Here is a 15,212-nt window from a genome sequence, read left to right as displayed (position 1 = left end):
GCCTTGCTCCCTTCATACCCTGGCCATAATAATAATAATAATACAAAGTTCTGGTCCCTGACAAAAGCTTTGTGTCCTCCTGTTATGCTTATTTGCATTTTATTTTCAAGGAAAGGAAAGCTGAAGAAAAAAGTTGAACGACGCCGATAAAGAAACAGGTCTGTTATCATGCACCCATAGCTGCTCAAGACAAAAAACATTAACAAAAGCAAGTTCACAGTTCTCTCATTTTGGGCCAAACGTTCTTGTGTCATGCTAACACACATGCAGAAGCAAATGTTCCAGACATGCTTGTTTAGTTCATGCGAGAAGAAAAATATACCTTTAAAGGGTTTCTAAATTGCTTCGTCGATATCGAGTCTCACCTTTAGTGAACAACTGTCGCTCGCCCCCCCCCCTTACTGGTGCCAATCCCAGTGGAAAAACTTAAGCTAACAATGAATATAAAGGGCTGGAGTATTGATATAATAGGTCAGAGGCCAATGCATTTTGTTCTGGTTGGAATTACAGCATCATGTTTATAAGGTATGCTCTGATTAAGTTTCCAGAATTACTACCATTATTATTTTAAAGGGACAGGTTGAACCTTCTGCTCCCCCCCACCCAAAATGTCCCCAACCTTGGGTTTAAAACAAGAACCCTGGTCCATGCTCTCCTGAAACCATCTCAGAGCTTGCTAATGGAATAATCTTTGTTAAGAAGTGAGAAAGAGAAAACCAAAAGGCTCCTTCCCACATCATGGCTATCTGCCTGTTAGGGATTCTGGCTCCCAGAGGGCAACAGCAGTTGCTCCCATGCCACTTCAGAGAAGTATAAGGCTTCCTGTACTTACACACTTCCATAAATACAAATGTTTGGTCTGTGCAGCGCGGCTGTAGCTTTGCAGGTTTTCCAGAGTGGCACGGGTGCAACTGCAGTGCTAATCAGTAAAGTGACCGTACCTTAGGAGAGTCAGTGTGGTGTAGGGGTTTAAGCGCTGGACTCTTGGGCTGCAAAGGCTGGGTTCAAATCCCCGCTCCGTTCTGAAGTTCACTGGGTGAATGTCGGCCAGCCACTATCTCTCAGCCTAGAGCAGCGGTTCTCAACCTGTGGGTCCCCAGATGTTGCTGGACTACAACTCCCATCATCCCTGAGCTCTGGCCTTGCTAGCTAGGGGTGATGGGTGTTGTAGTCCAACAACATCTGGGGACCCACAGGCTGAGAAAGGCTACCCTAGAGGATTCCATGGGGCTCTTGCAAGAGTAAAGGAGGTAGGGGTGGCCCTGATCTTCCTGGCAGGCTAAAAAAATCTAGCAAACTGATAGCGGGCGACACACTTTTCTGCGGGAGGCTTGTGAATGTTAAACAATTGGCTAGGCAATTTTGGGGCATGGCAAACAAACAAGAGCCAGGTCCCATTCCAAAGCCTTGTTCTTACAAGTCGCTGGCTGAAAGCTGCCAGCACTGATGTCTTGACTTCCTTTTGGTCTTGTTTTTGGTTAAAACAATAACGTTCAGCTGAAGCAGGGAGGGTGTCAAGGCCCTCCCACAGTTTGAGAGCCTCTATACAGCAAATGACTCCTGGGACTATCTCTGGATGCTCTTTTGACTCACGACAAGGGCATTTGGTCACTCACGCTGCTCTGGACAGAGCAAGCTGCTGGTCCTATACAGAAGGCAAAAGATGGCGATGCTTTTCAGAAGCACACAACCAGAGTTTTGCGCAAGCCACCAGTTTTGCGCAAAACCGTGTCAGCATACACATGCAAAACGATGAGGATAAATGAAACGTGCGCCCCATCCCGCCCCCCAAATGCATAACAAAGGCTCCTTTGCAAGCGCAGACCTGTTCTTTGGGATGCAGCGAGCTCACTGGTTGCCGGCTCTGTACCTGAGGGTCCAGGAGGCAGCGCATACGGCAGAGAAGATGCTGGGGCTCCCGGCCGGCCATGCTGGAAGGAGGCACCAGAAGGAGGGGGAGGAGGAAGAGAAGAGCTGGGGTTCAAGCTGGTCGGGGAGGGCTGGGGCTGGGCTGGGTACAGCGGGGAGGGCATGGAGGTGGGAGGGTTAGAGGCCATGTAAGGAGGGTTAGGGTTAGCGTAAGAGGCCGAGGTAGGGGGCGGAGGAGGTTGTTGCTGGTGGGGCTGATAGAGCGACGGTCCCCCCGTTCCGAAAGAATACTGCTGCGCTGGCTGGCAAGCTACATCGGAGAGGCGTGGGGGGAAAGGAGAAGGTTATGTTAGTAAAGTGAGGCCCAGCTGAAACGGGAGAAAACACAGCCCTCCTAAGAGGGGCTGCAGGTTAAGCATTCCAGATAAAGGTTCCTGCTTTAATACGGAAGATAAAAACGGAAAATTATTATTAATTAAATTTGCATACAACACCCGAAGATCACGGGGCGGTGCGCTACATAAAAATACAAAATGAGAACACAGAATGCATAATAAACGAGAACGAAAGCAAAGCCATAACCCCCCCACAGACACATTTAGAATCGTGGGGTAGGAGAGCTGGGGGGTCACATCTGGCAACCTATGCACCCCTTTGGTCTCAGGTAGTACATGAGTAGAGGAGTCCAGGACACAAATTTTCACAGCCATCTAGTTGCTACAGTGGCACATTTACCAGAAGTAATGTATTTAGCGTTTGCTCTGGAAGTGCATACCTTGTTTGACCAAACTAAGCCTCCTAGACATGGGTAAATAAGGCAAATGAGCCTCCATAGCCGTTAGAGCAGGCCTAGGCAAACTCAGCCCTCCAGATGTTTTGAGACTACAGTTCCCATAATCCCTGACCACTGGTCCTGTTAGCTAGGGATGATGGGAGTTGTAGTCCCAAAACATCTAGGGGGCCGAGTTTGCCTATGCCTGCACTAGAAGGCCAGGAACATTTGTGTCCCAGATTTTTTAGACTAGTCTACCCATGTACTATCTGAAGCCAAAGGGGCACATCGGTCGCCAGATGTGAAATGTATTGCCATGGTTTTCAGCTCTCCTACCCCACTAGATAGCAATATAATGTTAATTGGCCAAAAAGCCTGGTTGAAGAGGAACGTTTTTGCCTGGCGCCTAATCTCTAATAAAGGATGGGGGAATCTATTGCCTGTGAGATGATGTTGCCGAATGTGACCCAGAGGGCCGCAGGATCTCCCCTTCCCTGCTCTAGGGGGCTAGAAAGACACAAGGGTGGCGGTGGGGGGAGACCAACGACACATATGCAGCTCGCCCTGAATAATTTAGAAGACACATTGTTCTGCCAAGTGCCATTTCTTCCTTAGAAATCGCAACCCTTAATGTTCAACAATTCTTTGACTCGTCTGTTCAAAAGCTCTCCCTGCTCCCCACCATGCTGCCTGGCAGAAATTGCTTGGATGTTAAGTGCTGTTACCAGATGAGTTATTAAGGGGCGATGGGGAGAGAAGAAATCAAATGAGTATCACAAGGTTGCAGCTATTTCACTGCAAAATCCATAGCTCATTTATTTAATGCCTCTATGATGCCTGAAGAGAAATTTGTCAATCCCAAAGGGAACCTGAGCAGCATGGTGGGCCGAGAATGGAGTTACAGGGAGAGGGGGAGGGAGAGAGAGAAAGAAGGAAAGAAGGAAGGAAGGAAGGAAAGAAAGAAAGAAAGAAGAGCAGGTTTAAGTTCCTTCACAGTCATAAAAGATACAAGCCATCCCATGCTCCTGGGATACAATGGGGAAAATAATCCAAGTTGCCATGTTATTCACAACATTGGTCCAGATTCAGGTAACCGGATGCTCTAGCAGAAGCCAGTGCAAGGTCTCCCAGTAGCACAATAGGCCCCTTACCATCCAATCTGCCTTGCCAGGGTGTGTGTATGATACTACTTCTACTAGTAGTAGTAGTAGTAGTAGTAGTAGTAGTAGTATTATACCACCCTTCATCTGCAGATCTCAGGGTGCTGATGGAATGAGCGTATTCTCACAACTTCCTCCTTCAGCTCTATGTACTTTTCAAGGGAGAAAGATGTGACCACTTTTACCCCCTTGTGACCATGGCAGCGGTGATGGGGAGGGGGTGGTTCAAAGGCTTCGTGGGTACCAGGGTTGCCACAACAACAAACCTAGGTTTATAGCACACCAAGCTCAATGTACTAAGAAGAAGGGGGGGGGGATACTAGGAAGATTGTGCTACTTACGTTGTGGATACGCTTGTTGTGCTGCGACCTGAGAGTACATATTGTAAGCAGGAGGCGCCGGCTGATGTGGTGGTGCGCTGGGATTAACAGTCCCTGGCATAAACCCTGGAGGAGGAGGGTTTTCCCCCTGGGGAACAAATTGGGAAGAGAAGAAAGGTTAGGTTTGGTTAGGTGCATATGAAGCGAAGCCTTGGCCCAGAATGACAGTTTGCAAAGTTAAAAGTCCTGCTCTCAAAGCACTCATTAGCTCACACACAATTCTTTTCCACTTCCCACCTTACTTTGAATGTAAAGACAGAACATGCAACAGGGTGCCCAAGAAACTGGCAATATCCACCTGCAATGCCGAAAAACGGAGAAAACCTAACGTGCGCTGAATTCATTATGGGGAATGGGACGGTCAACTCAAGGTGCTTTTAAGGGCTAAATCATTTATTCAATTTGTTTGGGAGGGAGAAATGTGGCAGCGGGGAGGAATTAAGCCCACCTATTCCCCCAGTGGAAACTACGGGGGCCTCGTTGATTGAGCTCAAAATCTGATTCACAGGCCAGAAGACATCTTGAAATACAGCAAGGCCGGCTGGGAAATCTGATTGATCTGAAACCTGTGCCTACTTCCCAGATGGCCAGGAATGCGCTGTGAATTGCAAAGTGTGTATATAAAAAAGGTGATGGGAGCGGGGAGGGAGCATAGGAATGGCATAGAAAGGGATTATGTGTGCAAGTGTCCAATTTTTATTTAAAAAAAATAATAATAACAAGGAGAGCAGATCCTGCTCAAAGAGGAATAATTGATGTTATACCTGTGTCTCAGAGGGAGAGGCTGCAGGAGGATGGCTGGGAAGGGCAGTGGGGTTTTTGTTACTCCAGGTAGTGACAGTAGGGGCAACTCTAACCTGAATTGAACAGAGAGATACCAATCATGGAAAAATAAAACGAAATGAAAAAAGAAGAAGAAAAAGTCCGAAAGGGTGTCAAAACAGCCAGAATGCTCAAAAAATGCCCACACCAAACAATGCCAACCCCCTATTTGCCATGCTGCTTAATAGTTATGATTGTTTAAGACCTCGATCACTGCATTCTTAGGAGCCAAGCAGCCAAGACAAGACAGCAAGGGGAAAGAGAAGAAGCTCAGGGGAAGAAGGCAGCGAACGCTCAGCGGTGATTTAGATTTCACCTGGTTAGTGCTGTTGGATTGACTAGGATGCTTTTCTTTTGTCATGTTTTGCATCCCTAACAAGCTGCAGTCTCGGTGCCAAGTGCTGCATGTCTAATACTGGATTGCCTGGATTGTTTTAAAACGCAGGAACCTACAGAGAGCCCTGTGGAAGATATGAACTCCCAGAGCATACAAGTAGAGAATGCGGGCTGAGGGTGGGGGAGACACAAACATACACAGCACACCTGGCCATACAAAACTCAGCGGGGACACCAGACTGCTCTGTGACTATTGCAGCTGCTGGGTTGGGATAATGCCATGCAGTGCTTTCATGTTTTTGTAAAAAACGACACAAGGTGCCTGTGCTTATATTGATGAGTGCCATGGGTGCCAGCACAAAATGGCTACTATGGGCAGCAAAAAAGAGGTGCTAGAACTCTGTGCCAATGAGTGCTGTTGCACAAACAAAAGGCCTGATGATATTACAGTGGTACCGTGGGTTAAGAACTTAATTCGTTCTGGAGGTCCGTTCTTAACCTGAAACTCTTCTTAACCTGAAGAACCACTTTAGCTAATGGGGCCTCCTGCTGCCGCCGCCACGCGATTTCTGTTCTCATCTTGAAGCCAAAGTTCTTAACCCAAGGTAATATTTCTGGGTTAGCGGAGTCTGTAACCTGAAGCGTCTGTAACCTGAGGTACCACTGTACAACATCAAGACGGGAGTAAGACACATTATGTTCTTTGCAGAATCAATACATGGTATTATGTAATTAAGATACACAAAGGAAAGGAGCAAGACTCAAAGAGCACAGCAGCTTCTGCCTGCATTTAAGACTCAGCCACATACAGAGATTGATTTGTGCTTTGTCTTTCACATCAGAAACAGGGTGGAATCAGCACTTACTCTTGAGTCTGTCCAGCACATGTCTTCACAGACAAAGTGAGACATTCTCATTTACAATATACCATTCCACTTTCCTTTGGGCCACATCAGCAAGGCTGAGAGGAGGGTCTTGTCATCTGGGCAGCCCAGGACCTCCTTACCCACTGCCCAGGCAGTGTGTCCGGGGATTTCACTCTGGTGCTGCTAGTACAGCGGTTCCAACTTCACCCCCGGGGGCACACTCCATTCTCTCTCGAGACAGATGTGTGCCAACAACTTGTGTGCTTAAAGAAGAGAAGAATGTGTACATCCCAAAGACAACTGCCGGGGGGGGGGGGACACAGCCTCTGGTGCTGGTCTCTCCTGGTGTGTTAGAGGCAACAGAACAACGAGGTGCAAGTTTCACGCTCTCTAGCCATAAGAACGGGGACATGGGTGGCGCTGTGGGTTAAACCACAGAGCCTAGGACTTGCCGATCAGAAGGTCGGTGGTTCAAATCCCCGCGACGGGGTGAGCTCCCGTTGCTCGGCCCCTGCTCCTGCCAACCTAGTAGTTCGAAAGCACATCAAAGTGCAAGTAGATAAATAGGCGTTTCCATGCGCTGCTCTGGTTCGCCAGAAGCGGCTTAGTCATGCTGGCCACAAGACCTGGAAGCTGTACACCGGCTCCCTTGGCCAGTAAAGCGAGATGAGCGCCGCAACCCCAGAGTCGGCCATGACTGGACCTAATGGTCAGGGGTCCCTTTACCTTTACCTTTACCCATAAGAACAGCCTTGCAAATAGGCTCACAGAAGTTTCTAAGCTATAGAATCGTTCAGGAGCCCCTCTCCACAAACATTTATACTTGTCATTTGTTGCGTCAAATAAAACATTTTCTTTTCTTTTAGCTTATAAACACTTCTTGGCTTGGTCACCTGGAGAAGATGCTTGCTCACTACAGACCACCCAGACAACATTGTATTTACAAGCCTGCCCTAACTTGTGTTTTAAGTCTGCTATCATAGCTGTCTGGCAAATATATCGGAAGGCTGAGGAGCCATAAGCCTTGGAGCAAAATATCCAGCTTATTTCAAGCTGAAAGGGTAGTGGCAAAACACGCCCCAAATTCATTATCTGCACAGGGAATTAAAGCAACACAAAGGGTGGTGGAAGGCGGGGAGAAAAGAAAGCAGGAGAAAATATCTCAAGCAGGATTTAAAGCTACAACACTCGGCATTTAAAAGAGCATTTCACATCAGCAAAAGCTTGCGTGGCATCAAAACAAACACTCAGGCAGGCTGGCTCGCAAGATTCCCATGATCGCTTTTCAGAAAAGCACGTGTACAAACTGCAAAAAGCACACGCAGAAGCTGCTGCTGAAAAGACTTGCAAGAGGCAATGCATACAGACGCTGCGGGAGCTGAATGCTCAGAACATTAGGCAGAACGATGCTGCAGCAAAGCTGGGTGTCCACAGAAGCTGAAGTGTGGCTGCTGAAGGTGTCCGTTACCTGGTGATAGTATTGCTGGGCTGGGACTTGTGGCATCTGCGCCTGGCCAGCCGCAGGTCCAATTCTCCCCCTGGGTGCTGTAGGCTGTCTTTCGTAAGGTACCTTTGGTGCTTCCGGGGTCCGGGAAAGCTCTCCTTGAGCTCTACAAATCCTTTCCCGCAACAAGATGATGTTTGGCTGCAAAGAGGAAAGAAACCACAAGGAATTGCACACATACACCCCACAAGCAAGCGGGGATCCAATCAAGAGAACACAGAAGGTAGCAGGAGAATAGGGTCATGAGAAGGCACGAGGACTTGAGTCACTGCAGCAGCGGAATAATTTTTCGCCTATGCTGAAGCAGGGACCGAAGGAGACACACAAATATATCTAATCTTTGCAAGATGAGGGGTGTTCCGCATCTTGCAGGTAGGCAGGAGATGTTTGGGAGCTTCAACACAGCTCTTCTTCATAGCTCCTGCTCCAAAGCCAGAAGAACTGAACCAACAAGGAATTTCCACTCAGTCATTCCTCTCCTGGCCTAACTGGGCCCTACAATGTTCAACTACTCATTTATCCATTCTCCATCACCATCATTATATTTCTTACGCACCCTTCTTCACCATGTGGCCCCAGGGTGGGTTACAACTATTTAAAAATAGAAGATTGAAAACAGATGGCAATCAAGAGAATAGGGCAGGTCCCAATGTATATACAAATCTCTCTTAAGTGTCAAATGCCAGGGTAAAGAGGTGCGTCTTCAGAATCAGCGTGTGGTGTAACGGTTAGAGCAGGCATCCCTGAACTCAGCCCTCCAGATGTTTTGGGACTACAATTCCCATCATCCCTGACCACTGGTCCTGTTAGCTAGGGATGATGGGAGTTGTAGTCCCAAAACACCTGGAGGGCCGAGATTGGGGATGCCTGGGTTAGAGTGTTGGACTGGGATCTACGGGACCAGGGTTCCAATCCCCTCTCGGCCATGACACTCCCTGGGTGACCTCAGGCCAGACGCGCACTGACCCACCTTGCAGGGTTGTTGTGTAGGTAAAACAGGAAGGCGAACCATGTATGCCTCCTTAAGCTCACTGGAGGAAAGGTGGGATACAGATGAAAAAAATTAAGAATCAGAAGGAAACTACAACACTTTGGAGGTCCCAAGTCGCAAGGTGGTTAGATTGGTCTCAACTAGGGCCAGGGCCTTTTCAGTACTGGCCCCGACTTGGTGGAACGCTCTGTCACAAGAGACTAGGGCCCTGCGGGACTTGACATCTTTCCGCAAGGCCTGCAAGAGAGAGCTATTCCGCCTGGCCTTTGGTTGGACTCAGTCTGACCCTTATGTTTTCCCTCCCCTTACGGTTTTGATCCACGGGCTACTTTTAAAATGAGGCTGCATTTTAAATTGCATTTTAACCTGTATTTTAAATTGGGTTTCCCCCCTCTATTATGTTTTTATTGTAATTTTACTGGTGTTAGATGCCCTGAGCCCGGCTCTGGCCGGGGAATAAATGAAATTTATTATTATTATTATTACATAATGAAGGTGCTAGATGAACCTCTGAGAGGAGGGAATTCCGCAGCTTGGGGGCTGCCACAGAGAGCACCTTCTCCCAGAAGACCCTCAAACTTCTGAGGGCAGTGGAACTACCAAGAATTCACCCCCCTCCAGAAAGTAGACTTTCAGATATTTGGGGTGCAAGCAGTTTAGGGCTTTAACCTAATCTGAGCATCTTGAATCGGACCTGGAAACGAACTGGAAACCAATGCAGCTGTTTAAAAACAGGGTTACCTAGATGGTAAGTGAAAGCCCAGCTGCACTGTGGACCAGCTGAAGTTCCTCAGTTGCCTTCAAGGTCTGGGGCTGATGCGTTGCTGCGCTCCACAATATCTGGAGGGCGCTAGGTTAGCAAAGGCCAATCTAGCGTTAAGGCAAGGGAGGGAAACAAAAGCCGAGCCCGTTTACCTGGTTGGTGTTCTCGGGAAGGAAAGCTAAAGCTGCAGCGGTGCTGCCCTGCGAAGCCAGGAGGTTGGCATACTGGCTCATCTTGTCGGCCAAGAGAGCCCCGACTGTGCTGGCGTCAGCCACTTGCGTCTGCTGCACAGCCTTGCGCAGGATAACCACCTTCTCAATGAGGTCCTATGGGGAGAAAGAAAAAGGAAATAGTTAAGCGGGAAGCAGGCCAGTTTGGATTGAAGAGTTTCTATCTGCATGTGGGTCCCTTTTTTTTTACCAGTAGAATTTCATATAAAGTTTAAAGGTGTCGTGTTATCTCACAGGGGACCAGACCCAAAAAGGAACTAGTTAACGAAGAGCTACCTGAAGGGAAAGCGGAGTGCTTCCATCTTGAGCTTTAGTCCAGCAGGCAACCAGCTTCTCTACATTTCCAGCACAAATGTAACATAGGCAAGCCTGAGTCTGCAGATGGCTGTCCCCTTCGCTTTCAAGCCTAGAGCCCAACAAATCTAGGAATTAGAAGGAAAAGAGTGCATATTTGAATCCATGCAATTAAAACCTGCACTGTTAAAAATGTACCAAGTGTTCAAGTGTACCAAGGGCTCAAGTGTTCCCTTTTCCATTTGCTGGTTATCTCTAGCCAGCATTGGCTACGACATTCAAATTTGGCAAAGTTATGGTTAGTGCTAATCTCAGCTGCCCATTCTAAACATCATGAAAAACCTATGATTATAAGAACCAGGAAATGGAGGCTACTAAAGCCATGCTGTCACTTGATCCATTCCAGCTGGTGGTTACAAGAACTTTGTAAGAATTAGTGCTCGAGTTCGCTTCCCTGCCTCATCCCTCCAAATCCCTTTTTCCTTTTGTGCTCTGCCTTTTAAGAATGTAAGCCTGCAAGTTGGATCCGTCTTTTCATTGATATTGTAGGAGCCATGACAGAAACCTTTTTCAGATGAAAGGTAAGATAAAATTGCTTTAAATAATAATAATAATAATCCTTAATTGCTTACTAAATGAGATGTGTTCATATTTTATTTCAGTGAAGGAAAATGCAAGCTATAAAAAAGATACGTTGCATTTTAATTAAAGAGTAACCCAACACCTTCATCTGTGTCTAGTTTCCTCACCACAGAGAGCAGCAAATTCATCTGGCCTTGCGTAAGTCAACACGGCAGCTAAAGCTTCCCTCCAGTTTTGCAGGTCGCAAGACTGGACAATCTCCTTCCAGTTCTTGGTCACAACTGCAGTGATGAGCTGAGAAGAAAAGGCAGAGAACAAATAAGTGTATTAAGACTGCCCTGTTCTAATGCTGTGCATTTATCGATTGAGCATCCTAGCCAAGAGAGTAAAGCGGTTCTGCAAAAGCTTGCTTTAAAAACAGGATCTAAAGACATGCACACTGTTCACTGGTTACTACTACGCTACAGTAATCTTGTGTCATGGTTTTGTACAAGCGAAATCTGTAGTTGCCTGCATCCTACACATGCAGCGGGATGTGGTGGAAAAATAGAAAATATTACTTCATACTGCAGGTTGCGGGAGTGGGAATCACATTTTTGGAATGTCTCTCCTATTTTTAAAAAAGCCTTGCAAGTAGAAAACTAGCACATAAGGGAGAAAAGTCTTAGTCCAGCCACTTCAGTTGTGCTAGTTTCTCCCTGCCTACAGGGAACTGTTTGTTTTGATTCACATATAGGAACATTAAAATGTGATCATCCCAATTTGGGGTGTAAGATCATGCACTCCAAATTCCACCCTACCCAATAACTACATCCTCCCTAACCACTTCTTAATCTACAGCATTTTGAAGGCCTAGTTCTCACAAACGATGGATGAGAAACCTGGAACGTACAACCACAGAATGCAGGTGGAGGCTTGCTTGACTGAATGTTTCTTCCACACAGAAAAATAGATTATCAGGTAAGGGAAGTCATAGACTACTCAGATGACTCATCTACAACCCTCTGCCTGATGATCACATCTAACCCGCGTTCGAAACTCCCATTGTTCTAGGTGCGTTTTGCGACAAGGAAGCGTTTTGCTCATTAGCTTGAGCAGTTTCTGAGCTCTGGGCACAGTACTGCGCCAAAGATTTCAGATTAAAACTGCAGAGTGGAAGGAAAGGACGACCTTTTTCTGCCTCCCCACTTCCAGCTACTCTCTGAATACTGGAAAAGAGACCCTCTTAAGAATATTAGGGGGGTGGGCAGGGGAAGAATGGCTTTGCTCTTTTTTGCAGTCTTCAGGTGAGGACTAAACCATGCGAAAAATGAACATAAGATTTTAGCTGAAGTTCATTCATTTTCAGCTTTATATTCTTGCTGTTAAAAAAGCGTGCTTAGACATTCCGCTGTTGTGCCCATAACCAAGGTTTAAGGTGCCATTCAGCTCCTAGCTTTCCTGTCTCAGTTTGTAACACTGCATCCAGCGCTAGAGAAATAAATATATAGTGATACCTCGGGTTAAGTACTTAATTCGTTCCGGAGGTCTGTTCTTAACCTGAAACTGTTCTTAACCTGAAGCACCACTTTAGCTAATGGGGCCTCCTGCTGCCGCCGCGCCGCAGGAACACGATTTCTGTTCTCATCCTGAAGCAAAGTTCTTAACCTGAAGAACTATTTCTTGGTTAGCGGCGTCTGTAACCTGAAGCGTATGTAACCCGAGGTACCACTGTAAATAAAAACATTGGTGCACAAGGTCCTTGTGCACTGCACTACCTCCTCCTGTGTTGCTTCATTGCATCCACAAACATTTAAGCCCCCAGGATTTTATAGCACAGACCATGGGTCAGCAAACTAAGGCCCAGGGGCTGGATCTGGCCCAATTGCCTTCTTGATCTGGCCCGCAGAAGGTTCGGGAATGACCGCATGGAGATTCTGATCGTTCAGGCTGCGCCATTTCCCACCCCCACCCCAAACACACACCATGGCAGCACCTCCTCCCTCCCTCCTCCTGGCTTCTCCCCGCCCTGCCTAGAGGAGGAAAGGGGCTGGGCTTTGTTGAGCCGCAGTTGGCTGAACGCCATTTTAAGCAGCCCCTCTCCGGAGCCAGCCCTATCGCACCGCTCATCATCCCTCCTCCGCTGTTGCCACCAGCCCCTGCCACTCGCAAGGCACAGGTAAGCAGCCACTGGGGCTCGTCTGGTGCTGTGCAGAAGGGAGGGGAGAGTCATGGGGGGGATTCCCCCCCCCAAATATAGTCCGGCCCCCCACAAGGTCTGAGGGACAGTGGTCCGGCCCCCTCCTGAAAAAGTTTGCTGACCCCTGGACAAACCCTAAACAAGACCCCAACAACAGAGGCATTTGACAGGTTGGAAGATGGCACATCTAACATTGGAGTGGGGGTAGAGCCGAGAGGAAGAACTAGATCTATGAAATAACAAGAGTATGAGAAGAGGTAGGGAGAATAAGGGAGAAAGTAACCAGAATAAGGGAGAATAAGGGAGAAAGTAACCAGAAGTGCAGTATACCTTTGTGGCTTACATGTAACTTTGCACCTGTTAATCTCTGTCTAGTCGGCACCATCGAATGTTTTATTCATCAACCTATCTGGTTCCAGAAACAAAGGCGTGTACAAAGACTGCCACAATTACCTGCACCATTTGTCTTATCACTGGAAGTTTCAGGATCTTGGTAATCTAATTCAGGAACTTGATTGCCTAAAGCTGTGCCTAAATTGCTTATCATCGTCTCCCGGAGGTCTGATTTATTTTTGAGTTACAGCCAAAGAAACCTGGCTGTAACTCCCTTGTTTGTGGGGACAAACAAGGGAGACTTCAATCATGAGGAGGCGTGAACAGCTGTCAAGTGGGACAGATTGATAGGACGCTTGAGAAAGTAAACGAGGCGATTGAAAAAAGAAGCTGGTTTAGGAGGGGAGCTTGGCTCCATCAAAAAAAAAAAAACAAAAGCAGGTGTTTGGGGAAATCTCACTTTGCACAGTCGCAAGAAAGACTGACCCCAAGGTCTATTTCTAAAATGCACAGCCCACCTCTGGGTCTGGCAGATCCACAAGCCTCTGCTACTGCAGAAGTGGATGGAGATTTAAGCCCTGGGCCACTAAAAATGGAGCAAAACTGTTTCTGCTAAGAGCTCTTGGCTACTGCTGCTGCCCTCTCAAAAATGTCCACAGCATAGGACAAACAACAGAAGCATGGGCACCCCTCCCTCCACATTCTTGCCAGAACATCAGCAGAGGCAGTGCATGTTTTATCTCTGTTTTAATAAAAAGTACAGCGAGAATGGGATGAGGGTGGTGCTGTGGGTTAAATCACAGAGCCTAGGACTTGCCGATCAGAAGGTCAGCAGTTCGAATCCCCGCGATGGGGTGAGCTCCCGTTGCTCGGTTGTCCTGCCAACCTAGAAGTTCGAAAGCACAAAGTGCAAGTAGATAAATAGGTACCGCTCCAGCGGGAAGGTAAACGGCATTTCCGTGTGCTGCTCTGGTTTCGCCAGAAACGGCTTAGTCATGCTGGCCACATGACCCGGAAAAACTGTCTGTGGACAAACGCCGGCTCCCTCGGCCAGTAAAGCGAGATGAGCGCTGCAACCCCAGAGTCGTCTGCGACTGGACCTAATGGTCAGGGGTCCCCTTACAGCGAGAATTGGGCCAACATGGAAAAGTCTGAAATCATCTTTCTGTGTGCACCAGGGGATTTTCTTGACTGACTGCACCATTAGCTTGCTGGTCACTAATGTTCGCAGAATACTTTAACCCAGCAGCAGTCAATCTTATCAGCAAGGGTGCCACAAGTCAAGTGTTAAGTGCTTATACAGCCTTTTCATCACAGAAGATGTAGGAAAACTAAATGGAATGTTTTCCATTGCTTTTAAAGGCCCTGCCTCATTTGCTGCTCCAGTTGCCTGACAGCCTCAAGGAAAATGAAGGACGAGGCGAAGAAGGGAATGAGCTCTGCTGGCAACGGAGAATGTCAAGTACAAACCAGCAGAGGCCTATGGCAGAAATCGGGCCATTAGAAAAGAACAACTCCTGCTGAACTCAGGAAAGTAACCCATGAACATATGAACACAAATCCCCAGATATCTCTGCTCTGGCTGATGGCCAGAAAACTGAAGGAGGACACTGGGGATCAAAGCAAGAGAGAAAAATTGTTCTCACAAAATGCAAAACAGATGGGATATAGAAACACAAAGACTGCCAAAGTTGAGGCTGAACATTCCTTGGAACCGAGTGAAAAGCGTCACAACAGTCAAATCTAAGGGGCAGGCAGGAGATGGGAGGGGGGTTGTTGGTTGAGAGTGGCTTACCAAGGAGTAACACCACCTCGGGAGAAAAGGGGGGGTTCTCTTTTTCATCCAGCGATCAAGTCAATAAAATTTAGTCTTATCCTGTTCTAGCTCAATATAAGAGAATGCAAGAAAAATGTCATGACAGGACCAGGACTTCAGCCTGATTAATCATACGCTTCTTAGTCAATTGCATGAAATCTAAGCTGGACTTCAGAAACGAGACGCACACTTTGTAGATGATGTACTATGATGACTGCCACGAAACAGGTGTGCAAGAGGCATCCCCCCTGTGTGCAAGAAATGTCTCTTGCATCATTTGCCGTTTGTATAAGCCCTTGTTCTTCTTTGGCTTTT

General features: G+C 47.4%; 1 protein-coding gene across 29 annotated transcripts in view; it reads right to left on the bottom strand.

The window, feature by feature from the left end:
* SEC31A (SEC31 homolog A, COPII coat complex component) overlaps positions 1-15,212 on the bottom strand; it is a 59,224-nt gene that overhangs the window by 15,265 nt on the left and 28,747 nt on the right. For 8 of the 29 annotated variants that reach the window (XM_083570966.1, XM_083570965.1, XM_083570972.1 and 5 more), the window contains 6 exons: positions 10,737-10,863; positions 9,970-10,115; positions 9,616-9,789; positions 7,674-7,850; positions 4,143-4,269; positions 1,871-2,179 (listed from right to left, as the gene is read on the bottom strand). In XM_083570966.1, the coding sequence (XP_083427092.1) occupies positions 1,871-2,179; positions 4,143-4,269; positions 7,674-7,850; positions 9,616-9,789; positions 9,970-10,115; positions 10,737-10,863 (1,060 nt within the window). Of the gene's footprint in view, positions 1-1,825; positions 2,180-4,142; positions 4,270-4,945; positions 5,039-7,673; positions 7,851-9,615; positions 9,790-9,969; positions 10,116-10,736; positions 10,864-15,212 lie in introns of all 29 variants that reach the window. The other 21 variants (XM_083570964.1, XM_083570988.1, XM_083570963.1 and 18 more) reach the window with 5 other exon arrangements.

Source organism: Podarcis filfolensis (assembly GCF_964270895.1).
Source record: "Podarcis filfolensis genome assembly, chromosome: 9".
In the NCBI taxonomy this organism is placed as follows: Eukaryota; Metazoa; Chordata; class Lepidosauria; order Squamata; family Lacertidae; genus Podarcis; species Podarcis filfolensis.
The sequence above is the reverse complement of the archived record's forward strand: the minus strand, read 5'-3'. Positions and strand labels throughout refer to the sequence as shown.